Genomic DNA, 25274 nt, shown 5'->3' on the forward strand with positions numbered 1-25274 from the left:
GAGACAGGGTTTCACCATGTTGGCCAGGCTGGTCTCAAACTCCTGACCTCAAGTGATCCGCCCGCCTCTGACTCATGAAATGCTGGGATTGCAGGTGTGAGCCACCATGCCCAGCCCCAGCCTCTTCTCTTAACTGAACATTCTCTACCGGGAACCCAGCCTCAAAGGGACATTTCTGCTCCCTCGTCCTAGACAGAGATGGTTTGAGGCAGGGGGTGTGCCTGATCCACTCAAGACTTGGTCCAGCCCTATAGAGTTGCTGATAGAAGGATGGCAGAAAGCTATGTCCTCATTTTTCCCGGAGGCAACCTGAGGCCTGCATGGTTGAGTGGCTCACCCGGGTCTAAGGGCTCTGACCTTCTGTCCTCAGCTTCAGTTTCAGTTATCAGCTGTGGCTTCTGTCTCCGGAAGGGGCTTGATGAAAAGGAGGAAGGATAAAGCTTTCATGAGAAATAGGAAATAGTGCTCTGTTTTGGGGATCCAAATCTTCACAGTTACCCAACTTTGCCCAAACTTGAGTGATGAGCTGCTTTTCTTTTTTTTTTTTTTTTTTCTTTTTTGAGACGAAGTCTTGCTGTGTCGCCCAGGCTGGAGTGCAGTGGCGCGATCTCAGCTACTGCAAGCCCCGCCTCCTGGGTTCACGCCATTCTCCTGCCTCAGCCTCCCGAGTAGCTGGGACTACAGGCACCCGCCACCACGCCTGGCTAATTGTTTTGTATTTTTTAGCAGAGATAGGGTTTCACCGTGTTAGCCAGGATGGTCTCGATCTCCTGACCTCGTGATCCGCCTGCCTCAGCCTCCCAGAGTGCTGGGATTACAGGCGTGAGCCACCGCGCCCGGCCAATGAGCTGCTTTTTAAGATCGGTCTGCTAGGCGCAGTGGCTCACGCCTGAAATCCCAGCACTTTGGGAGGCTGACGCAGACAATCGCTTGAGGTCAAGGGTTCAAGAGCAGCCTGACTGACATGGTGAAACCCTATCTCTACTAAAAATGCAGATATTAGCCAGGCATGGTGGTGCATGCCTATGGTCCCAGCTACCATAGGGAGGCTGAGGTAGGAGAATCGCTTGAACCCGGGAGGCAGAGGTTGCAGTGAGCCAAGATCATGCCAGTGCACTCCAGCCTGGATGACAGAGCAAGACTCCGTCTCAAAAAATAAATAGGCCGGACACGGTGGCTCACGTCTGTAATCCCAGCACTTCGGGAGACCGAGGTGGGTGGACCACGAGGTCAGGCGGTTGAGACCAGCCTGGCCAACATAGTGAAACCCCGTCTCCAGTAAAAATACAAAAAATTAGCCAGGCGCGGTGGCAGGCACCTGTAATCCCAGCCACTCAGGAGTCTGAGGCAGGAGAATCACTTAAACCTGGGAGGCAGAGGTTGCAGTGAGCCAAGATCGTGCCACTGCACTCCAGCCCAGGCGACAGTGCAAGACTCTGTCTCAGTAAATAAATAAATAAATAAATAAATAAATAAATAAATAAATAAATAAATAAAAAAGATGGGTCAAAGTGTCTGGGTACAATGGTGCACACCAGTAGTCCTAGCACTTTAGGAGGCCAAGGCAGCTCGCTTGAGGCCAGCTATTTGAGACCAGCCTGGGCCACATAGTGAGACTCTATCTCTCCAGAAAAGTTGAAACTTAGTCATGTGTGTCCTCATGTGCCTGTGGCCCCAGCTACTTGGGAGACTGAAGCAGGAGGATTGCTTGAGCCCAGGAGTTGGAGGTTACATGAGCTATGATTGCACCACTGCACTCTGCCTAGGCAATGCAGCAAGACCCTGTTGGTAAAAAATTAAAAAAAAAAAAAAAAAAAAAAGGTTGGGGGGTGTCGCAGAGACTCATGCCTATAATCCCAGGATTTTGGGAGGCCAAAGTGGGCAGATCACCTGAGGTCAGGAGTTGAAGACCAGCCTGGCCAATATGGCACAACCCCGTCTCTACTAAAAATACAAAAATTAGCTGGGCACAGTGGCCTGTAGTCCTAGCTACTCAGGAGGCGGAGGCAGGAGAATCCCTTGAACTCGGGAGGCAGAAGTTGCAGTGGGCTGAGATTGCGCCACTGTGCTCCAGCCTGGGTGACAGAGCAAGATTCCATCTCAAATAAATAAATAAAATGGGTTAAAATAATTGCAGCCTCCGTAGGAGGCCATCCCCACCACCGTCCACTCTGTGTCTCTGGCAGGTATGAGCAGCCCTGGTGCCCAAAGTCACCCGGAAGAGCTGCCAAGAGGAGCCAGCACCCCTTCGGAAAAACTTTACCGGTGAGCAAGACCCTGATTTGCCCAAACTGAAATCATTAGGTGGCAGCAGCATTGTTTCAAACAACTTAGGGAATGCTACATTCTTTTTTTTTTTTTTTTTTGAGGCGGAGTTTCGCTCTTGTCGCTCAGGCTGGAGTGTAATGACGTGATCTCGGCTCACCGCAACTTCTGCCTCCCGGGTTCAAGCGATTCTCCTGCCTCAGCCTCCCGAGTAGCTGGGATTACAGGCATGCGCCTAGCTAATTTTGTTTTGGGGTTTTTTGTTGTTTTTTTGTTTGTTTGTTTGTTTTTAGACAGAGTCTTGCTCTGTTGCCCAGGCTAGAGTGCAGTGGCGTGATCTTGGCTCACTGCAAGCGCCGCCTCCCAGGTTCATGCCATTCTCCTGCCTCAACCTCCGGAGTAGCTGAGACTGCAGGCACCCACCACCACACCCGGCTAATTTTTTTGTATTTTTTTTTTTTTTTACTAGAGACGGGGTTTCACCGTGTTGGCCAGGATGGTCTCAATCTCCTGACCTTGTGATCCACCCGCCTCAGCCTCCCAAAGTGCTGGGATTACAGGCGTGAGCCACTGCGCCCAGCCTAATTTTGTATTTTTAGTAGAGACGGAGTTTCTCCATGTTGGTCAGGCTGGTCTTGAACTCCTGACCTCGGGTGATCCACCCGCCTCGGCCCCCCAAAGTGCTGGGATTATAGGCGTGAGCCACTGGGGAATGCTACATTCTAAACCCAGGTCGAGGTTGCTCTGAATAAGTCACCGAGCTGCCGTTTGAAACAAAAAGACCCAGAACCAAGCAGCATTTGGTGGCTGCTTTTATGGACACAGGATAGCAGGCCTTGGTGCATCATGCGCTTTAGGCAGATGGGAGGAGGCTCAGTTTATAAAGGATCCATTTTATGGCCCAGGGTGGGCACTGGGAGGTAGAGCCCAAGCATCAATGGTGGTGCAGAGAGACGGGCTTGATTGATTGGAGAGTTCTTCCCCCATCCTGCCTGGAGTGGCCCGAAAGTAGTTCTGCCAAGTTACTTCATTCACAGTCAGAAACACATACACTTTGATGTTGCACATGAGATGACACGGGGTCTTTTGTGGACCCTAGCAATGACCAAGGGCCCTGCACGCACCCAAGCATGTGCCAGCACCAGGGTAGAAAAGAAAGCAGGCTGGCCAGACGTGATGGTGCACACCTGTAATCCAGCACTTTGGGAGGCCAAGGCAGGTGGATCATTTGAGGTCAGGTGTTCGAGACCAGCCTGGCCAACATGGTGAAACCTTGTCTCTACTAAAAATAGAAAAATTAGCCAGGCGTGGTGGTGAGTACCCATAGTCCCAGCTACTCAAGAGGCTGAGGCAGGAGAATTGCTTGAACCTGGGAGATGGAGGTTGCAGTGAGCCAAGATCGCACCACTGCACTCCGGCCTGGGTGACAGAGCAAGACTCTGTCTCAAAAAAAAAGAAAAAAAAGTTTTTGGAATCACCTTTTTCACCCAAAATGGGACACAAGAAAGGAGAATGCATTCCTCTGTTGTTTTTGTTGTTTTTTTTTTTTTGTCCCCCAAGTTCCCAACAGCTAGAAAGCTTCCTTCTATTTTATTGTGTGGGTTGCATTTTTGTTGTTTTGTTTTGCTTGAGACCAGGCTGGAGTGCAGTGGTGTAATCACAGCTCACTGCAGCCTCAACCTCCTGGGCTCAAGCAATCCTCCCACCTCAGCCTCCCAAGTAGCTGGGACAACAGGCACACACCACCACACCTGGCTTATTTTTTCTTTTATAAAGACAGGGTCTGATTATGTTGCCCGGGCTAATCTCAAACTCCTGGCCTCAAGCCATCTTGCCACCTCAGCCTCCCAAAGTGATGGGATTACAGGCATGAGCCACCACACCCAGTCCTCTTTTTTTTTTTTTCTTGCCTCCCTTACCCCAAAGACAAAGTGACTTCCGACCTGCGGTAGCAGAAGCAGCATCCATCTCCCCAGGGCCTGGCCACAGGGCTGCGGGTCCCACCCAAGGAGCATGTTAAGTTTATACAGATTCTCCCTTTCAGCTGCTCAATGCTAGATTTCTCATTTGACGGCTCTGAGGAGTTCAATATTAATGCTTTTGAGGACATCATTGCTTTCTATGAAAGCAAGAAGTAAGTGCAGAAAGGGCCTTTGATCCCGAGGCCAGCAAGGCACCGAGGGGAGCCATCTTCCCCAGGTGCTCAGTGCTGCGTCCAGGACACAGACAGAGAGGACTGGCCGTTCAGGGAATGCCAGGGCCAGCAGGGGCTGCTCCTGCCAGATTTGCAGATTTAGCCGGGTCAGCAGGGCCGCGGGTGGGCCAAAGTCATGGGCCTCATTCCAAGCCATGGCCGCTGCACTGACCACCCTGGGTGTGAAGGCCACTCGCATACAGAGGTGACAGGCGACCCCTCTGTTGCCTTTGCTCTGCCTCCCTGGAGGGCTGGGGAGAGCAGGTAAGTGGGGCCATGGGGGCACTTGGCATGGTGCATGGAGCACAGGGGCTGGGGTCGGGTCCTTCCAGGCCACCTGCCCAGAGCTAAAACATGTGCTTTGAACGACTGCCAGCAGGATGCGGTAGCACACACCTGTAATCCCAGCACTTTGGGAGGCCAAGGCGGGAGGATCACTTGAGGCCAGGAGTTTGAAACCAGCCTGGGCAACATAGCAAGACTCCACCTCTACAAGAAAAAAATAAATAAAATGTCTGGAATGAGGAATTAAAAAAAAAAAAAAAAAAAAAAAAAAAAAAAAAAAAACAGGAAAAACCAGATCCTCATTTCTAGAAGTTCTGTCAAAAACATTTGTCATTTAGACATTCCTCACTAATATTTAGTTTGAAAGCATCCAGTTTTCATCTCTAAGGCATTCTAATTCACACACGGTATCAGTGCCAGAGTTTGCACCTCCAGCGTGCATGCTCAAGCCTAAGCCCACAGCCATCAAACAAAATGAAGCGAGTAAGGTTGAGTGCTTTGAGGGTCATTATCCCCTTAAACTAGGGTTTCTCTGGCCAGGCGCGGTGGCTCACCCCTGTAATCCCAGCACTTCGGGGAGGCCTACGTGGGCAGGTCACTTGAGGTCGGGAGTTTAAGACCAGCCTGGCCAACATGGTGAAACCCTGTGTCTACTAAAAATACAAAAATTAGCCAGGCATGGTGTGTGCCTGTAATCCCAGCTACTGGGGAGGCTGAGGCAGGAGAATCACTTGAACCTGGGAGGCGGGGTTTGCAGTGAGCCGAAATCACACCACTGCACTCCAGCCTGGGCAAAAGAGCAAGACTCTGTAAAAAAAAAAAACAAAAAACTAGGGTTTCTCAACGTCAGCACTGTGCCAGATCATTCTCTGGGGTGGGCACCCGTCCTGTAGACTGTAGGGTGTTGAGCAGCATCCCTGGCCTCCACCCACCAGATGCCAGGAGAGCACCCCCACCCCCAAGTCATGACAACTACAAATGTCTGCAGACATTGGCAAATGTCCCCTGATGGGGATGGTACCGCCCCAGTTGAGAACTGCTGTGTTCAACCTGTGGCTCTCGTATTCAAATTAATTCCTCCAAAGGCCTTAACGAAGCCAACAAGGAGATTGACATCTGGCCACAAAATCATGGAGAGAGACTAATTTGCTCCTCCCACAGAGACCCCCCCCGGGTCTTTTTTCTGAGTCGCCCCTAACTGCATTTTTTTTTTTTTTTTTTTTAAGACACAGTCTCACTGTCGCTCAGGCTGGAGTGCAGTGGTGCGATCTCGGCTCACTGCAACCTCTGCCTCCCAGGTTCAAGCGATTGTCGTGCCTCAACCTCCGGAGTGAATGGGACTACAGGCATGCGCCACCATGCCTGGCTAATTTTTGTGTTTTTAGTAGAGACAGGGTTTCACCATGTTGGCCAGGCTGGTCTTAAACTCCCTACCTCAGGTGATCTGCCCTGCTCAGCCTCCAAAAGTGCTGGGATTACAGGCATGAACCACCACGCCCAGCCTGTCATGGAATTTAGAAAATAAATAGGCTGGGCGGGGTGATGCATGTCTGTAATCCCAGCTACTCAGGAGGCTGAGGCAGGAGAATCGCTTGAACCTGGAAAGTGGAGGTTGCAGTGAGCTGAGATCGCACCACTGCACTCCAGCCTGGGCAACAGAGTGAGACTCTGTTTCAAAACAATAAAACAAAATAAGAATAAAAATAAATTTAAAACTAAATAAATATCCCCGGCCAGGCGCGGTGGCTCACACCTGTAATCCCAGCACTTTGGAAGGCTGAGGTGGGCGGATCACAAGGTCAGAAGTTCAAGACCTCCCTGACCAACATGATGAAACCCCATCTCTAATAATAATACAAAAATTAGCCGGGCATGGTGGTGCACACCTGTAATCCCAGCTACTTGGGAGGCTGAGGCAGGAGAATCGCTTGAACCCAGGAGGCAGGGGTTACAGTGAGCCGAGATTGCACCATTGCACTCCAGCTTGGGCGACAGAGTGAGACTCCGTCTCAATAAATAAATAAATAAATATCCCCAAAGGCTCTTAAATATGAGAACCTTTTCAGTGATCCAAATGAAAAGGATTGAATGAAGTGTAATGATCAGATGGAAATAATCTTTTTTTTTTTTTTTTTTTTGAGACAGAGTCTCGCTCTGTCTCCCAGGCTGGAGTGCAATGGCACTATCTCAGCTCACTGCAACCTCTGCCTCCTGGGTTCAAGCAATTCTCCTGCCTCAGCCTCCCACATAGCTGGGATTACAGGTGCCCTCCACCATGCCCAGCTAACTTTTTATATTTTTAGCGGAGACAGGGTTTCGCCATGTTGGCCAGGCTGGTCTCGAACTCCTGACCTCAGGTGATCCACCCACCTCGGCCTCACAAAGTGCTGGGATTACAGGTGTGAGCCACCGCGCCCAGCTGGAAATGATGTATTGAAAAGGATCAATGATCCGTGTTGCCAAGTCCAATTTGCCTCAAAGCCCTGCTCTGCTCCAGGGCTTGGGGAGGCCGGCCCAGTCCCCATTTCTGGCAAAAGAGAGAGGGGCAGCATTGAGCACAGTGTCTTTCCCCAGCTGCATGTTTTGGCTTCAGTGGCCTGGGGATGGTCCCAATGGCTCTGGGAACCCTGAGGTGGCAGGCCTGCTTCTAACTCCATCTTCTTTCTGTCACTGCGCCCCCTCCACCCCTCCCCTCAGCGATTTGCATAACCAAATGATCAAGAGCATCAAAGGATTGCCCTGGCAGGGCGAGGACCCCCGTAGCCTTCTCCAGTCCCTCAGTCGGCTCCAGAAACCCCGCGCCTTCATCCTGTGAGTCCCCCACCAAGGCCCTGCTTACAAGTGCGACAACCACCTCCCCCTACTCCCGTGACCCTGGCGGGGCCTGCAGTCTTCCTAATTTGCATCAGCCACTAAAACCACAGTGCTGTCTCATGGCCCACCCCCAGCCATCACTAAATGCCAATCAATAACACCCCTGGCCTCTGTCTGCGCTGTGGCCCAGGCACGGCCGGCTTCCCAGCACACGGGGCAGCTTCCCAGGAGCACTCCTTCTTCGAGGCATCTAATTTTCCACCCGCAAATGTGCCATCCCCTTTCTCCTCCCTGTGCCTGTCTGGCTTGCAGAGCAAAGCTTGCTCCCGCCTTTGCCACTGTGAGCTTGCAGAGAAGCCATCTGCAGCAGGGCATGCGATTTCCCCGAGAGGGTGGCCCTGCTCTCTGCAGGTGGCCACATAAGCCAGTCAGGAGAGCCCAGAAGGTGCATAAACCGGTTTGGGATCCCGACTGTTAGCACACTGTGTGATTGAGTATTCTCTGCTTTCGGCCTGCAAATGAGGTAATGACTCTCATGCTTCCATTATGCTGACCCAGCACCAGGCAGGCAGCAGCCTCAGCTGACAAGACATCCACCTGCGGTCACCACATCTCGCCTTTTAGTGGCCACTGGGGTGTGGGCTGGCTGAGAGCAAAGCTTGCACCTGCATGGGAGCCAATGGGAGCCAGTTTCTTTCTTTCTTTTTTTGAGACGGCGTTTCACTCTTGTTGCCCAGGCTGGAGTGCAATGGTACGATCTCGGCTCACTGCAACCTCTGCCTCCCAAGTTCAAGCGATTCTCCCGCCTCAGCCTCCTAAGTAGCTGGGATTAGTGACACCTGCCACCACTCCCGGCTAATTTTTTGTATTTTTAGTAGAGATGGGGTTTCACCATGTTGGTCAGGCTGATCTTGAACTCCTGACCTCAGGTGATCTGCCTGTCTTGACCTCTCAAAGTGCTGGGATTACAGGCATGAGTCACCACGCCCGGCCCTTTTTTTTCTCTTTTAAGAGATGGGGGCCGGGCGCGGTGGCTCACGCTTGTAATCCCAGCACTTTGGGAGGCCGAGGCGAGCGGATCACGAGGTCAGGAGATCGAGACCACGGTGAAACCCCGTCTCTACTAAAAAATACAAAAAATTAGCCGGGCGCGGTGGCGGGCGCCTGTAGTCCCAGCTACTCGGAGGCTGAGGCAGGGGAATGGCGTGAACCCGGGAGGCGGAGCTTGCAGTGAGCCGAGATTGCGCCACTGCACTCCAGCCCGGGCGACAGAGCGAGACTCTGTCTCAAAAAAAAAAAAAAAAAAAAAAAAGAGATGGGGGTTTCATTCTGTTGCCCAGGCTAGAGTGCAGCAGTGACATGATCACCACTCACGTCAGCTTCGACCTCCTGGGCTCAAGCAATCCTCCTGCCTCAACCTCCAGAGTAGCTGGAACTACAGGCGTGCTACCTGTAGTTACCACACCTGTCTAATTTTATTGTTGTAGAGGTAGAGTCTTGCTGTGTTACAGCCCAGGCTGCCAGGCTGGTCTCAAACTCCTGGGCTCAAGCGATCCTCCTGCCTGAGCCTCTCAAAGCACTGGGATTACAGGCATGAGCCACCGTACCCAGCGGGAGCCTGTTTCATACTTCTGTTCCTTTTTTTTTTTTTTTTTTTTGAGGCAGAGTCTCACTCTCACCCAGGCTGGAGTGCAGTGGCTCAATCTTGGCTCACTGCAACCTCCACCTCCCGGGTTCAAGTGATTCTCCTGCCTCAACCTCCCAAGTAGCTGGGATTACAGGTGTGCACCACCACACCCGGCTAATTTTTTTGTGTTTTTAGTAGAGATGGGGTTTCACCCTGTTGGCCAGGCTGGTCTTGAACTCCTGACCTCAAATGATCCGCCCACCTCGGCCTCAAACTTTTGTTCTTGTTATGCCTTATTTTACCCCACAGGGATTCAGGTGAAACTGAATGCAACTGCAGACGGCTAGGCATCTCACAGATCTGCAAGTTACCATCTCCTTAGCCGGTCTTCAAAAGGCACCAGGCCTCTTGAATAAATACATATGTTTAGTTATTTATTTATTTTCCCCTTCATCTGCAAGATTCCATAAGGTGTCTGAGAACACAGGAGCTATTCCCTTCCTTACCTCGGCCAAAAGAGCAGCTTTGGGTTTTGGGGGGGTTTTTGAGACAGAGTCTTGCTCTGTCACCCAGGCTGGAGTGCAGTGGCATGATCTCAGCTCACTGCAACCTTCGCCTCCTGGGTTCAAGCGATTTTCCTGCCTCAGTCTCTTGAGTAGCTGGGATTACAGGCGCCCGCCACCACACCTGGCTAATTTTTGTATTTTTAGTAGAGACAGGGTTTCACCATGTTGGCCAGGCTGGCCTTGAACTCCTGACCTCAGGTGATCCGCTCACCTCAGCCTCCCAAAGTGCTGGGATTACAGGCGTGAGCCACTGCACCTGGCCAGCTTTGGTTTTCTTCTTTCCCACTAGCATGATCCTGAAAGGAGCTTCCACCCAGGCCCCATTTTGGTTATTTTGCAGGGCAAGTCCCTGCCCTGCCAGCAGAGGGTTCCAGAAGGGCCTCTGTGGGCCTGCTCGGCGTCTACCAGCACATGGCAAAGACAGCCTGGTCACCTGGTCACCACCAGGACTGCTCAGGCTCCCTCTGCCCCACTCAGGGCATCCTGCTGTGATTTGGGGGATATGTCAGTTCCTCCATAGCAAGCCCCGTTGGATGCACGTCACACCCTGTAGATCCCTATCCAGCCCCTCCTACTTCTCGGACATCCGAATGGCCCCCAGACTAAATGCTTTTCTCAGCTTTGGGGCAGCCACCAACGGAGTCCGGCTGCCGCCATCCCAGGGAAAATGGTGTCCAGAGACAGTGGCTGAGGCACGCCACGGTGTGCAGTGTGGAGAGGTGGCGGCGGCCTTGTTGCACTTGCGCCTTCTCGCTCTCTCCCCTCTCTCTCTGTCTTTCAGTCTAACCCGCCAGGCGTGGCTTGCTGAACTAACCCAAATCCCGACACTGTGTTCCTTTTGTTCACAAAACCATTTTTAATATTTTGACAGGAAAAGTAAAGGTATCAAACAAAAGCAGATCATTCCAAAGGTAAAAAAAAAAAACACACCCCGCGCGACACGTTCCAAGATATCTTGCTTCTCTGCCCATCTTGAGAGCTTTCACTTCTGCAGCTTCATTTCCTCCTCCTTCCCACTATCTCCCCCTCCCTCCAAGAAAAAAAAAAAAATGTTCTCGTGTTGAGATGATTTGGAGCTGTCTCTTTACGGGTTTCCCAGAAGCAGGGTCTGAGATGGGGTATTTGCACACACAGCTGCTTATGGAGGGGGGCTTACAGGAGAAGGCAGAGAGAAGGGGTGAGGGAGGAAGCCAGGGGCGTAAGCGCAGCTGAAGTCTGGCCTCAGCCTGGTCCCACAGGGAGCTCTAGTGGGTTCATAGCACCACAGAGCTCATCCTGCCCCAAGGTAATGGGACCCTTCTGTTTAACATCCCCATCTTCAGTCCCTGGCTACAGGGCCGCTTCCAGATGGGACAAAGAACCTCCCAAGCGCTCTGTCTCATTTCCACATACAAGTACGGCAATTTAGGAAATTTGCAAGCAGAGTAAGAATAGCCTTGCAGTCTAGTTAGCAGATGGGAGAGGGCTAATTCCTCTTGTCAGCTGATAGAACTGGCTGACACATGACGGTGGCCTGTCCGATGAGCTCATGCGGATGGCACAGAAAGGACCTGGCCCTTCTTGACTCAAGTAATGTAAACTGTAGGAGCTGTGCAGAGGAGAGGGACGGCCAGGTTCAGTAGCACTGGCTTCCTCTCTAACCCAGAGGAAGAGGAAATGGGGCAGCCACTCAGGCTGTGAAAGAGGCTGTCATCAGCCCTCCTGGAACCAGCGCTGTGTGCAAAGTGCAAACCCACCTCATTCCACTGGGCCTGCATCAATAGTGTGGTCCTGAGACCAAACCTAAGAGTTGCTGCCCGGGCACTCGCTGCGGGGACGCTGTTCTGCCCTGGCTCCGGGGATGCCTGTGATGCTTCCCCGTGCCTGTGTGGGCTGTGGGAGGGCAGGCCGGACCCCATGTGTCTGTCCTAGAACCTGCTGGACTCCAAGTCCCTGAAACTCATCATCAGCATGACCCTGCACGACCGCACCACCAAGTCCCTACTGCACCTGCACAAAAAGAAAAAGCCACCAAGCATCAGCGCCCAGTTCCAGGTAGGTGGAGCAGGAGAGGCGGGAGGTGGCGGTCAGCTCAGCCTCACGCTTGTGTAGCTTCACCCGACACCGAGCACAGCCCGTCTCTACTAAAAATACAAAAATTATCCGGGCATGGTGGGCACCTGTAATCTCAGCTCCTTGGGAGGCTGAGGCAGGAGAATTGCTTGAACCTGGGAGGCTGAGGTTGCAGTGAGCCCAGATCACGCCATTGCACTCCACCCTGGGCAACAAGAGTGAGACTCCATCTCAAAAAAAAAAAAACACTACATCCATGGTCCCTTTTGTTTCAAATCTCCAGAAAGCGTTTGTCTAGTCGTCCCCAGCCCCAGCCTTCCACCTGAGGCAAAAACAAGCACTGGTGGCCCTGGTACCATGGGGACCACATAGCTCCCTCAATGGTTTCCGGGGATAGTGCAGGCTTGGGTCACAACGTCCAGCTGGAACCTCTTGTGTCCCATTGCCAGGGACCCACATCTGTGCAGACCCCATCCACCCCACACTGATGCTAGAGCATCCCAGGTCTCCTCCCACAGAACAGCGGCTGCCAGGGTCCCTGACTCAACCCAAACGCTTTCTCTTTCCCTTAACAGACATCCCTTAACAAGCTCTTGGAGGCGCTGGGGAAGGCAGAGCCCTTCTTTATCCGCTGCATCCGTTCCAATGCTGAAAAGGTGAGTTTCTCTAAGGTGTTTGGGAGGAGGCCCATGCCGGACTCTTAGGGGTGTCGGTGTCCCTGCATCCAGCCCCAGCCTCCATGCAGTATTGCGGACGGTGCAGCAGTCCATCCAGAGGCAGCCGGGGGTGGAGCATTAGCAGTGAGGATGGCCCAAGTGGCCATTTAAGAGCAGGGACATCATCTGGAACATGGAGAGGCCCAGAGAAGGTTTGATTAGGGAGCGACAGGTCAGGGGTGCTCTTCAGATACATCCCAAAGAGTAGCCGGTGCAAGGAGTGTACCAGAAGGCAGGGGCTGAGATTACGTAGCAGAGTCTCAGAGGCACACACAGCCTGCTGCTCACATTACAAGTTTCTAGAGAGACCCTCAGAGCCCCGGTGGGACCACCAGTGGGGGCTCCAGGCTCAGCACTGGCGCAGGCTTCCTTTACCCGAAAGGTGCACTCTGACCCTAGGAGGACAGCTTGGGGCTTTGCCAGGGACTGAGCAGGGGTGTGGGCTCCCAGACAAATGTGAGCACACAGCCAGGCAGGAACCTCCCGCCAACTGTACCTGGGGAGATGCTCCATCGTGCACCTTCTCTGCTCGTGGGCTGTGCCAGCAGATGATTATCTGTGATAAGACCCATTTTGTGCACTGGAGGGTGGCAGCATCCCTGGCTTCCACATCCACCACCAGTCATGACAACCCTCCCCATTCTTTCCCGTTTGCTTTTTTTTGTTTTTGTTTGTTTGTTTGTTTGTTTGTTTGTTTTTGAGACAGAATCTCCCTCTGTCTGTCACCCAGGCTGGAGTACAGTGGTGCGATCTCGGCTCACTGCAGCCTCGACCTCCCAGGTTCAAGCCATCCTCCTGCCTCACCCTCCCAAGTAGCTGGGATTACAGGTGCCCACCATGCCCAGCTAATTTTTGTGTTTTTAGTACAGACGGGGTTTCACCATGTTGGCCAGGCTGGTCTTGAACTCCTGACTTCAAGTGATCCACCCATCTCAGCCTCCCAAAGTGCTGGGATTACAAGCGTAAGCCACCACGCCCAGCACCGTTTGTCTTTATAGCAACACCATGCCTTATCCCTTACTGCCCACCAGAGTGAAGTCCAGACCCCTGAGCTCCAGGCTTAAAGCCCACTGAGGGAGCCGCATTTCCAGCCTCTTCTCTCCCCTGGCAGGAAGCATCTCCCTGTGTCCCCATCAGCCCCTTGGCTTCTTCCTTCTCCTCTGGGCCTCCACCCAGCTGTTCTCTGCCTGTTCCCTCCTCAGGACACAGCCCAGCATCTCCTCTCTCCTGGGACACCTCCCATGGGGTGCTGGGCTTTGTCCGCCCCATCACCTGTGTGTGACTCCTGACCCCAGACCAAGCTCTCCTCTCCACCGAATCCCCAGCACTTACCCCAGTGCCTGGCAGAGAACAGGCCCAGAACACTGGGCTTTGTCCCCCCCATCACCTGTGTGTGGCTCCTGCCCCCAGACCAAGCTCTCCTCTCCACCGAATTCCCAGCACTTACCCCGGTGCCTGCCACGGAGAACAAGCCCAGAACAGATTTGCATTTGGGTTCTTTTTTTTTTCTTTTTTTTTAATAAATTTAAATGATTAGAGATGGGGGGTCTCACTATGTTGCCCAGACTGGTCTCGAACTCCTGGCCTCAACTGATCCTCCCATCTTGGCTTCATTCCAGAAAGAGTGTCTGGAGCAAGGACGGACCCCTTGTCCTGGTACTCCTGGCTGCTGTGCCATAGAATACTCCCAGGTCGGCTAGCCAGCACCCACATGTGCACCCTGACCATGCCTGTGTTCGGGACCCCAAGAGGCAGTGGTCGCATGGGAAAGTGCCCTCATCTCACAGTTCCCAGGCCTGAGCCACCGACAGACTTGGGCATCCTGTCAGGTCAAGGCCACCTGCCTGATCTCTCACATTCCCATTTCAGAAAGAGCTGTGCTTTGACGACGAGCTGGTCCTGCAGCAGCTGCGCTACACCGGCATGCTGGAGACCGTGCGCATCCGGAGGTCAGGGTACAGTGCCAAGTACACGTTCCAGGTAGGCCACAAGCACACATACCTGGACACACCTGTTTCATGGCAAAGGCAATCACCGTCTTCCAAAGAGAGCTCCTTGCTGGAGTGTAAACCCAGCAGGTTGGCCAGGTGCAGTGGCTCACGCCTGTAATCCTGGCACCTTGGGAGGCCAAGGCGGGCGGATCACCTGAGGTCAAGAGTTCAAGACCAGCCTGACCAACATGGTGAAACCCCATCTCTACTAAAAATACAAAAATAAGCCGGGTGTGGCAGCAGCTGCCTGTACTCCTAGCTACTGAGGAGGCTGAGGCAGGAGGATCCCTTGAATCCAGGAGGCGGAGGTTGCAGTGAGCCGAGATCGAGCCAGTGCACTCCGGCCTGGGCAACAGAGCAAGACTCCATCTCAAAAGAAAAAAAGAAAAAAGAAACCCCTGCCTCATGCCAAGAGCTGGTACCTGTGTCACCCTGAGCCCAAAGCCAGAGATGACAGCGCCTGGTTCCCTTTCACGCTTTCCTTTCATAGCCCCAGGGACTAGAATGTAAAGTGCCTCTTTTCTCATACACTGAACAGAAATAATGTCTTTCTAATCCTATGTGGATAAGAAAAGCAAAATTATAAAAAATGCAGAAATGCTGGTGTGTTTTACCAATGCTTGGCCCTTAAATATTTGAAATAATAATTTACTAGAAAGAAATGTTCTGGGCAGGTGTAGTGGCACACGCCTGTAATCCCAACACTTTGGGAGGCCAAGGCAGGAGGATCACTTGAGCCTAGGAGTTTGAGACCAGTTTGGACAACATAGTGAGAGCCCGTCTCTGCAAAAAATTTAAATTAGCTGGGCACAGTGGCTCACGCCTGTAATTGCAGCATTTTGGGAGGCCAAGGCAGGTGGATCACTTGAGATCAGGAGTAGGAGCCTGACCAACATGGTGAAACCCCATCTCTACTAAAAATACAACAACAACAAAAAAAATTAGCCAGGCATGGTGGGGCACACCTGTAATCTCAGCTACTTGGGAGGCTGAGGCAGGAGAATCGCTTGAACCTGGGAGATGGAGGTTGCAATAGGCCGAGATCACGCCATTGCACTGCAGCCTGGCCAACAAGAGCAAAACTCCGCCTCAAAACAAAACAAAAAACAAAACAAAACAAAAAAAATTAGCCAGATAAGGTGGTATGCACCTGTGGTCCCAGCTACTCAGTAGGCTGAGGTGAGAAGATCACTTGAACCCAAGTAGTTTGAGGCTACAGTGAGTTATGACTGAGCCACTGCACTCCAGCCTGGATGGCAAAGCAAGACCTTGTCTCAAAAAAAAAAAAACACTAGAGGCCCAGTGTGGTGGCTCATACCTGTAATTACACTTTGGGAGGGCAAGGCAGGCAGATTGCTTGAGCTCAGGAGCTTAAAATCAATCCAGGCAACATGGTGAAACCCCGTCTCCACATAAAAATACAAAAGCCAGGCGTGCTGGCATGCAATATACTTCCAGCTACTTGCGGGGCTGAGGCAGGAGGATTGCTTGAGTCTGGGAGGTTGAAGGTTCAGTGAGCCATGTTTGTACCACTGCACTCCAGCCTGGGCAACAGAGCAAGACTCTGCCTCAAAAAAAAACAAAAACAAAAACATGTTCCTCCAGCTACGATCTAACTCCCGCATAAGTCCTAGACTATAAGCCCCATTGCAAGGGTGGCTGTGGTTCCCAGCCACCTCGACCATCTAAAAGATCTAGGACCTTGTATCTGCAGTGGTCTTTCTTAAGATTACAGACTGTTGGCCAGGCGCGGTGGCTCATGCCTGTAATCCCAGCACTTTGGGGGGCCGAGGCGGGCGGATCACGAGGTCAGGAGATCGAGACCATCCTGGCTACCACGGTGAAACCCCATCTCTACTAAAAAAAAAATTAGCCAGGTGAGGTTGCGGGTGCCTGTGGTCCCAGCGACTCAGGAGGCTGAGGCAGGAGAATGGTGTGAACCCGGGAAGAGGAGCTTGCAGTGAGCTGAGATTGTGCCACTGCAGTCCAGACTGGGCGGCAAAGTGAGACTCCGTCTCAAAAAAAGGATTACAGACTGTTGACCTGGCATGGTGGCTCACGCCTGCAATCCTAGCACTTTGGGTCACGTGACCCATCTACCACTGCACCCAGCTGAGAACCCATTTCTTTGGGTTTTTTTTGGGGGGAGGTCGGGGGTGCAGAGCCTTGCTCTGTCACCCAGGCTGGAGTACAGTGGCATGATCTCAGCTCACTCCAACCTCCACCTCCCGGGTTCAAGTGATTCTCCTTCCTCAGCCTCTCCAGTACATGGGATTACAGGCGCCTGCCACCATTCCTGGCTAATTTTGGTAGAGACGGGGTTTTGCCTTGTTGGCCAGGCTGGTCTCATTGGTTGAGCTCAGGAGTTCGAGACCAGCCTTGGCAACATGGCAAAACCCTGTCCCTACAAAAAAATTTTTTTAATTAGCCAGGCGTGATGGCTACAGGACTATGTGCCGTAGTCCCAGCTTCCAGGGAGACTGAGGCAAGAGGATCACTTGAGCCCCGGAGGTCAAGGCTGCAGTGAGCTGAGATCACACCACTGCACTCCAGCCTGGGTAACAAAGTCAAAAAAAAAAAAAAAAAAATCAGACTATTTCTTTTTTTTTTTTCTTAAGACGGAGTCTCTCTCTGTTGCCCAGGCTGGATTGCAATGGCGCAGTCTTGGCTCACTGCAACCTCTGCCTCCCAGGTTGAAGTGATTCTTCTGCCTCAGCCTCCCAAGTAGCTGGGACTACAGGTGTCTGCCACCATGCCCGGCTAAGTAGAGATGGGGTTTCACCATGTTGACCAAGCTGGTCTCGAACTCCTGACCTCAGGTGATCCACCCGCCTCAGCCTCCCAAAGTGCTGGGATTACAGGAGTGAGCCACCACGCCCGGCCCAGACTATTTCTGAAAGCCTGAAATTTTAGATTTGTCATTACCATTCCCATCAAACCCAATTTCACCTTAACCAGGGTCACCAGATGCCCGTCTCTTCATCGCTGGCCGGAACACTCACCTAGATTCTCCTATCTCCTCCCAAATAACGTAGGATTTCACCGAGCAGTTTCAGGTGCTCCTGCCCAAGGATGCCCAGCCCTGCAGGGAGGTCATCTCCACACTCCTGGAGAAAATGAAGATAGACAAGAGGAACTACCAGATCGGGAAGACCAAGGTCAGCACTCCTGCCCCTCGGGGCACTGCAAACCCACACCCTGCCTTCCACTGCACACCGTGTCTCCCCAGGCCCCCAGGGCCACTCTCTGAAACATACAGGGCTCTGTCTAGGAAATGCATTTCTCGGGACCCAGCAGAGCACTGCACCTAAGGGATAGGGGCCGCCCTGACTGAGCCCCACCTGCTGTTCTTCAGCGGGGCTCAGAGACTCCCTGCTCATCACCTGTTTATTGCTGCCTCACAGGTAGGAAAGGGACGGTCGTGCTAACTGGCAGGATTTAGGAGATGGTCCGTCCCCTTTACAGTATCAGGCAGGAGGTGGCCTGCACTTGTACTCCCTTTCAGAGATCGTCTCCCATCTCTGGGCATGTGTTTGCCTCTTGCTGTGGGAGCGTTACTCAGCCACCCGTGTTTAACAAGTGCCAAGGTAGCCGGGCGCGGTGGCTCACGCTTGTAATCCCAGCACTTTGGGAGGCCGAGGCGGGCGAATCACGAGGTCAGGAGATCGAGACCACGGTGAAACTCCGTCTCTACTAAAAAAATACAAAAAATTAGCCGGGCCTGGTGGCGGGCGCCTGTAGTCCCAGCTACTCGGAGAGGCTGAGGCAGGAGAATGGCGTGAACCCGGGAGGCGGAGCTTACAGTGAGCCGAGATCGCGCCACTGCACTCCAGCCTGGGCGGCAGAGCGAGACTCCGTCTCAAAAAAAAAAAAAAAAAAAACAAACAAAACAAGTGCCAAGGTCAGTCCCCCTGAAGGCCTCACCTGGTGTAAAAAATTCCCTTCCAGCCAAGCGAGGTGGCATGCACCCAGGGTCCCAGCTACTTGAATGGCTGAGGTGGGAGGATCCCTTGAGCCCAGGAGTTTGAGACCAGCCTGGGAAACATAGCAGGACCCCATCTCTATACAATATTTAAAAATTAGCCAAGCATGGTGGCATGCACCTGTGGTCTCAGCTGCGTGGCAGGCTGAGGCAGGAGTTTGAGACTGCAGTGAGCCATGATTGCACCACTGCACTTCAGCCTGGGTAACGAGCGAGATCTTATTTCTTTTTCTTTTTTGTTTTTATTTTTGAGACAGAGTCTCGCTCTGTCGCCCAGACTGGTGGTGCGATCTCAGCTCACTGCAACTTCCACCTCCCAGGTTCAAGTGGTTCTCCTGCCTCAGCCTCCAAGCAGCTGAGATTGCAGGTGCCCACCATCACGCCTGACTAATTTTTGTATTTTTAGTAGAGACAGGGTTTCATTACAGGCACACACCTGTAGGCTCAGCTACTCAGGAGGCTGAGGCAGAAGAATCGCTTGAACCCGGGAGGCGGAGGTTGCAGTGAGCTGAGATCAGGCCACTGCACTCCAGCCTGGTGAGACTCCATCTCAAAAAAAAAAAAAAAAAGCCATAGCCAGGTGCAGTGGCTCATGCCTGTAATCCCAGCATTTTTGGGAGGCCAAGGCAGGCAGATCACTTGAGGTTGGGAGTTTGAGACCAGCCTGGCCAACATGGTGAAACCCTGTCTCTACTAAAAATATAAAAATTAGTCAGGCCTGGTGATGGGCACCTGTAGTCCCAGCTACTCGGGAGGCTGGGGCAGGAGAATCACTTGAACCCGGTAGGCGGAGGTTGCAGTGAGCCGAGATCGTGCCACTGCACGCCAGCCCGGGCAACAGAGTGAGACTCCATCTCAAAAAAATAATAAATAAATAAATAAATAAATAAAGCCCTAGTTGGTCAGCACACCAGCCTGGGTCTCACTCTGGAGTGGGCTATGCAGACCTCCCAGGCACAGAGATGGTGTCAGGGGCAGCACGGCTGACCCCACCTGACTCCGTGCCCACCAGGTCTTCCTGAAGGAGACAGAGCGGCAAGCCCTGCAGGAGACACTGCACCGGGAGGTGGTGCGGAAAATCCTGCTGCTGCAGAGCTGGTTCCGGATGGTGCTGGAGCGTCGGCACTTCCTGCAGATGAAGCGAGCCGCTGTCACCATCCAGGCCTGCTGGCGGTCCTACCGGGTCCGGAGGGCACTGGAGAGGACGCAGGCCGCTGTGTACCTCCAGGCCGCCTGGAGGGGCTACTGGCAGCGGAAGCTCTACCGGCGCCAGAAACAGAGCATCATCCGCCTGCAGAGCCTGTGCCGAGGGCACCTGCAGCGCAAGAGGTGAGCAGAGCCGGGCCACACTCCTCGGAATATTCCAGAAGCCAAAAGGGTCACTCACCAAATTGCTGCCCATGATATACCATCTGGCCTGTGGCACTAAGGGGATGTCATTCTGGACACAGGGCAAGGTTGGTGGGAAACCAGACGCCTGGGCACACATGGGCTGCAGAGAGGTGTTCCAAGGCTGGCAGGCAGCACTCAGGGACAAAGCCCTGCTTTGCCATTGGCTGCACCCATTCTCTGCCCAGGGACTCCCGTGTACCTGGATCAGTCAGGGAACACCTGAATTCAGGGTTGGAGGGGCTGCCTGGACCAGCCCAACACTCACATGGAGCTGGGGCATCTACCAGGCACAGAAAAGCCCCCAGGAGGATATCAGCAGCTCCTGTCCCAGCACCCACAGCTCTGAGCCCAGCCCCTCCCCGACCTAGGCACCCTGTGCACCTCTCCCCTGCCCACACAGACCCAGCTCTGCCACAAGTCATGTCCTAGCTCCCGGAGCAGGCCCTACCCACACATGCAAAAGCCTCCTAGGCCAGGTGCAATGGCTCATGCCTGTAATCCCAACACTTTGGGACGCCTAGGTGGGAGGATCGCTTGAGCACAGGAGTTTGAGACCATCCTGGCCAATGCAGCAAGATGCCATCTCTACACAAAATTAAAGACTTAGCCAGGTGTGGTGGTACACACCTGTAGTCCCAGCTATTCAGGAAGCTGAGGTGGGAGGATCACTTGGGCCTGGGATGTCAAGGCTGCAGTGAGCTATGATCACGCCACTGCACTCCAGCCTGAGTGACAGAGCCAGACACTGTCTCTAAAAACAAAACAGGCTGGGCATAGTGGCTCACACCTGTAAGGCCAGCACTTTGGGAGGCCAAGGCAGGAAGATCACATGAGGCCAGGAGTTCGAGACCAGCCTGGCCAACATGGCAAAACCCCATCTCTACTAAAAATACAAAAATTTGCCGGGCTTGGTGGTACATGTCTATAATCTCAGTTACTAGGGAGGCTGAGACACAAGAATCACGTGAACCTGGGAGGCAGAGGTCGCAGCGAGCCAAGATCGTGCCACTGCATTCCAGCCTGGACAACAGAGTGAGACTCTGTCTCAAAAATAAAATAAAATAAATAAAAATAAAAACAAAACAAAAAGCCTCCTAGAAAAAGACCCAAGGGAAAGCCCGCAGTGGACCCCAAAGGAGTTTGAGGCTTCTTAACAGAACCCACCCACCACAGCCCCAACAAGCATCCTCTGCCCTAACAAGGCAGCCAGGTAGACGCAGGGCAGGGGTATCTGTGACATTGAGGGGGCACCACCCTCAGCCTCCTTTCCTGATCGAGGAGATTCCTGCTTTCCAGAAGCATCTCTCAGGGCCCCTAGCCACAGGCGAAGCCCTGTCTGCAGCCCACAGGCTGGGGGTCCCATCGGAACTCAGTGGGAGGTGGAGGGAGTGTTTGTTTCTGAACCAGCTGTCTACTTTTTCCTCACTCCAGCTTCAGCCAGATGATCTCGGAGAAGCAGAAGGCAGAAGAGAAGGAGAGGGAAGCTCTGGAAGCCGCAAGAGCAGGCGCTGAGGAGGGCGGGCTGGGTCAGGCGGCCGGCGGGCAGCAGGTAGCTGAGCAGGAGCCGGAGCCGGCGGAGGATGGTGGGCACCTAGCATCAGAGCCTGAGGTGCAGCCAAGTGACAGGTCCCCCCTAGAGCACTCCTCACCTGAGAAGGAGGCCCCAAGCCCAGAGAAGACTCTCCCGCCCCAGAAAACTGTGGCAGCTGAAAGTCACGAGAAAGTCCCCAGCAGCCGGGAGAAGCGTGAGTCGCGTCGTCAAAGAGGGCTGGAGCACGTCAAGTTCCAGAACAAACACATCCAGTCCTGCAAGGAGGAGAGTGCCCTGAGAGAACCTTCCAGAAGGGTCACCCAGGAGCAAGGGGTGAGTCTCCTGGAAGACAAAAAGGACAGCAGAGAAGATGAAACCCTTCTAGTCGTAGAGACGGAGGCTGAGAACACATCTCAAAAGCAGCCCACAGAGCAACCCCAGGCCATGGCAGTTGGCACGGTCTCTGAAGAAACCGAGAAGACGCTGCCCAGTGGGAGCCCCAGGCCTGGCCAGTTGGAGCGGCCGACCAGCCTGGCCTTGGACAGCAGGGTCAGCCCACCGGCCCCCGGCAGCGCCCCCGAGACCCCCGAGGACAAGAGCAAACCGTGTGGCAGCCCAAGGGTTCAGGAAAAGCCTGACAGCCCCGGGGGCTCCACGCAGATCCAGCGGTACCTGGACGCTGAGCGGCTGGCCAGCGCCGTGGAGCTGTGGCGAGGCAAGAAGCTGGTGGCCGCTGCCAGCCCTAGTGCCATGCTCAGTCAGTCCCTGGACCTCAGCGACAGACACCGGGCCACAGGGGCCGCCCTCACGCCCACAGAGTAAGCCCTACACCCTCTTGTCTGAGCACCAGGGTCCAGGCCAAGTGGGCAAGGCCAGGGGCAGTGCCACACATCCTGGAAACACATGTGTAATCACGCCCAGTGGGTGCGCGGGAGCCCTGAGGGAGGAGGATGAGCAGGACATGCTAAAGACCCAAGTGAAGACAAGGCACCCAGCCAGGGCCCAGGCTGGGACCGGGAGCCTTGAGGGGTCCCCAGAAGGAGCTGTGCTCACACAGAAAGGCCCCGGCCTTGAGAGAGGTGGCTCCTCAGGTCAAGGTCCCTGCTGCCCAGAAATCTTGGGCCTTGGTTTCTAATTGGTGAACAGGACTAACTGCACTCCTCAGGGTTAAAGAACAGGGGCTTGCTCTGCCTGAGCCTTAGTAAGACAAGCGTCGGTGACTTGGAATCTCCAGCTCCCTCTTCCAGAGGGCCTGCAGGACCAAAGGAAAGAAATCAGGGAGGAGACAGGCCTTCCCTGCAGCAGGCCTGCGCAGCTTCCCACTGCTCGTATTGGGAGCCAGATCATTCTCTGCGGTGGGGGCTGTCCTGTGTATCATAGGATGTTGAGCAGCATCCCTGGCCCCCACTTACCACATGCCAGGAGTATTATAGATAGATGATGGATGGAGGGAGGGAGAGAGAAAGGGAAAGATGTGTGTGTGGGTGGGTGAGTGGATGGATGGATGGATGGATGGAAGATAGAGATGATGGAGGGATGGATGGAAGGAAGATAGAGATGATGGAGGGATGGATGGATGGAAAATGGATAGAGGTGATGAATGGAAGACAGACACAGATGATGGATGGATGGAAGATACACATGATGGATGAAGGGATGGATAGATAGAAGACAGGTAGTAATGATGGATAGAGGCATGGATGGATGTATGGATGATACAGATGATGGGGAGATGGATGGATAGAAGATGGGTAGAAATTAGGCTGGGCATGATGGCTCATGCTTGTAATCCCAGCACTTTGGGAGGCCAAAAGTTTGAGAGGAGTTCGAGACCAGCCTGGCCAACATGGTGAAACCCTGTCTGTACTAAAAATACAAAAATTAGCTGGGCATGGTGGCGCATGCCTGTAATCCCAGCTACTCGGGAGGCTGAGACAGGAGAATCGCTTGAACTTGGGAGGCGGAGGTTGCAGTGAGCTGAGATCAAGCCACTGCACTCCAGCCTGGATGACAGAGATGAGACTCCGTCTCAAAAAAAAAAAAAAAAAAAAAAAAAAAAATAGAGATTATGGATGGAAGGAAGATAGATGCCGATGATAGATGGATGGAAGGAAGATAAGTAGGTAGAAACAATGAATGGAGGGACGGAAGATAGGTAGAGATGATGGATGGGTGGGTGGGTGGATGGACAGACAGAAGGATGGGTGCATGGCTGGAAGACAGAGATGGAGAGATGGAAGGAACATAGAGCTGATGGATGGAGGGATGGATAAATGATAGGTAGAGATTATGGATGGGAGGAAGATAGAGATGATGGAGGGATGGATGGGTAGAAGATAGGTAGAGCCGGGTGCAGGGGCTCACACCTATAATCCCAGCACTTTTGAGAGGCCTAGGCGGGTGGATCACCTGAGGTCAGGAGTTTGAGACCAGCCTGGCCAATGTGGCGAAACCCTATCTCTACTAAAAATCCCAAAAATTAGCCGGACGTGTTGGCGCATGCCTCTTAATCCCAGCTACTCGGGAGGCTGAGGCAGGAGAATCACTTGAACCTGGGAGGCGGAGGTTGCAGTGAGCCAAGATCACGCCATTGCACTCCAGCCTGGGCAACAAAAGCAAAACTCCATCTAAAAAAAAAAAAAAAAAAAGATAGGTAGAGATGACAGATGAAGAGATGGATGGAAGACAAAGAGGATGGATGGATGGAAGATAGAGACAATGAGTCAATGAGTAGAAGGAAGGATGGATGGATAGATAGATAGATAGATAGATAGGCAGGCAGGCAGGGTCTCTTGGGCTAAGGCAAGGTTTCCTACCCTCCACACTCAACATCTGGGGCTGGCTCATTCTCTGGGGTGGAGACCATTCTCTGTAGGGTATTGAGTGGCATCCCTGCCCTCCACTCACCAGAGGCCAGAAGTACCCACCCACTCCTTTCTCCCCACCCCAGTGGTGACAACCAAAACTGTCTCTAGACATTGCCAAGTGTCCCCTGGTGGGGGCAGAACTGCCCAAGTGAGAACCCAAGAACCAAGACAAGAGAATGCCACTGACTCACTCTAGTCAGTAAAAGCCATGTTTCTGTGATCTCGCAGGGAGAGGCGCACCTCCTTCTCCACAAGCGACGTCTCCAAGCTCCTCCTGTCCCCAGCCAAGGCTCAGGTAACAACAACATGGCGAAACCCCATCTCTACTAAAAATACAAAAATCAGCCAGGCATGGTGGTGCGTGCCTGTAACCCCAGCTACTCAGGAGGCTGAGGCAAGAGAATCGCTTGAACCCGGTGGCAGGGTAGAGGTTGTAGTGAGCCAAGACCAGGCCACTGCACTCCAGCCTGGGCAACTAGAGTGAGACTCCGTCTCAAAAAAAAAAAAGGGCTGGGAGTGAGATCGGTGAATGGAGTGTAAATGCCTGCAGGGGCTTCCCCATCTAGCACAGGCCTGCCAGCCTTTCCTTAGCAGCCCCTCCCTGCACCGTCTTGCAGCCTGCAGCAGAAACCATGGACGGAGAGCGAAGTGCGAAGAAGCCAGCTGTCCAGAAGAAGAAGTCAGGCGACGCATCCTCCCTCCCAGACGCAGGGCTGTCCCCGGGCTCTCACGTCGACTCTAAGTAAGTATTGGGGCTTGGGGGAAACTCAGGCCACCAGAGGATGCCCGGGGTCTCTGCCAGGGCCTTGCAGCAGTGTGGCCTCCTAAACCAATCACATTTACAAAGCACGTTCGCAAAGGCATTTGCTCAGTAGAAACTGAATGAGGTCGGCTGGGCGCGGTGGCTCACGCTTGTAATCCCAGCACTTTGGGAGGCCGAGGCGGGCGGATCATGAGGTCAGGAGATCGAGACCACGGTGAAACCCCGTCTC

General features: G+C 53.3%; 1 protein-coding gene across 1 annotated transcript in view; it reads left to right on the plus strand.

Annotated features, from left to right (window-relative positions):
• The window catches only part of MYO9B (myosin IXB), a 135537-nt gene that overhangs the window by 94787 nt on the left and 15476 nt on the right, over positions 1-25274 (plus strand). Inside the window, exons 14-24 of the mRNA XM_055239265.2 lie at positions 2187-2265; positions 7442-7555; positions 10623-10662; positions 11663-11785; positions 12379-12459; positions 14389-14499; positions 17546-17668; positions 19505-19821; positions 21316-22233; positions 24511-24577; positions 24900-25024. Of these exons, the coding sequence (XP_055095240.1) occupies positions 2187-2265; positions 7442-7555; positions 10623-10662; positions 11663-11785; positions 12379-12459; positions 14389-14499; positions 17546-17668; positions 19505-19821; positions 21316-22233; positions 24511-24577; positions 24900-25024 (2098 nt within the window). The remainder of the gene's footprint in view (positions 1-2186; positions 2266-7441; positions 7556-10622; positions 10663-11662; positions 11786-12378; positions 12460-14388; positions 14500-17545; positions 17669-19504; positions 19822-21315; positions 22234-24510; positions 24578-24899; positions 25025-25274) is intronic.

The sequence above is a fragment of the Symphalangus syndactylus genome, chromosome 13 (assembly GCF_028878055.3).
Source record: "Symphalangus syndactylus isolate Jambi chromosome 13, NHGRI_mSymSyn1-v2.1_pri, whole genome shotgun sequence".
NCBI classification, from domain to species: Eukaryota; Metazoa; Chordata; class Mammalia; order Primates; family Hylobatidae; genus Symphalangus; species Symphalangus syndactylus.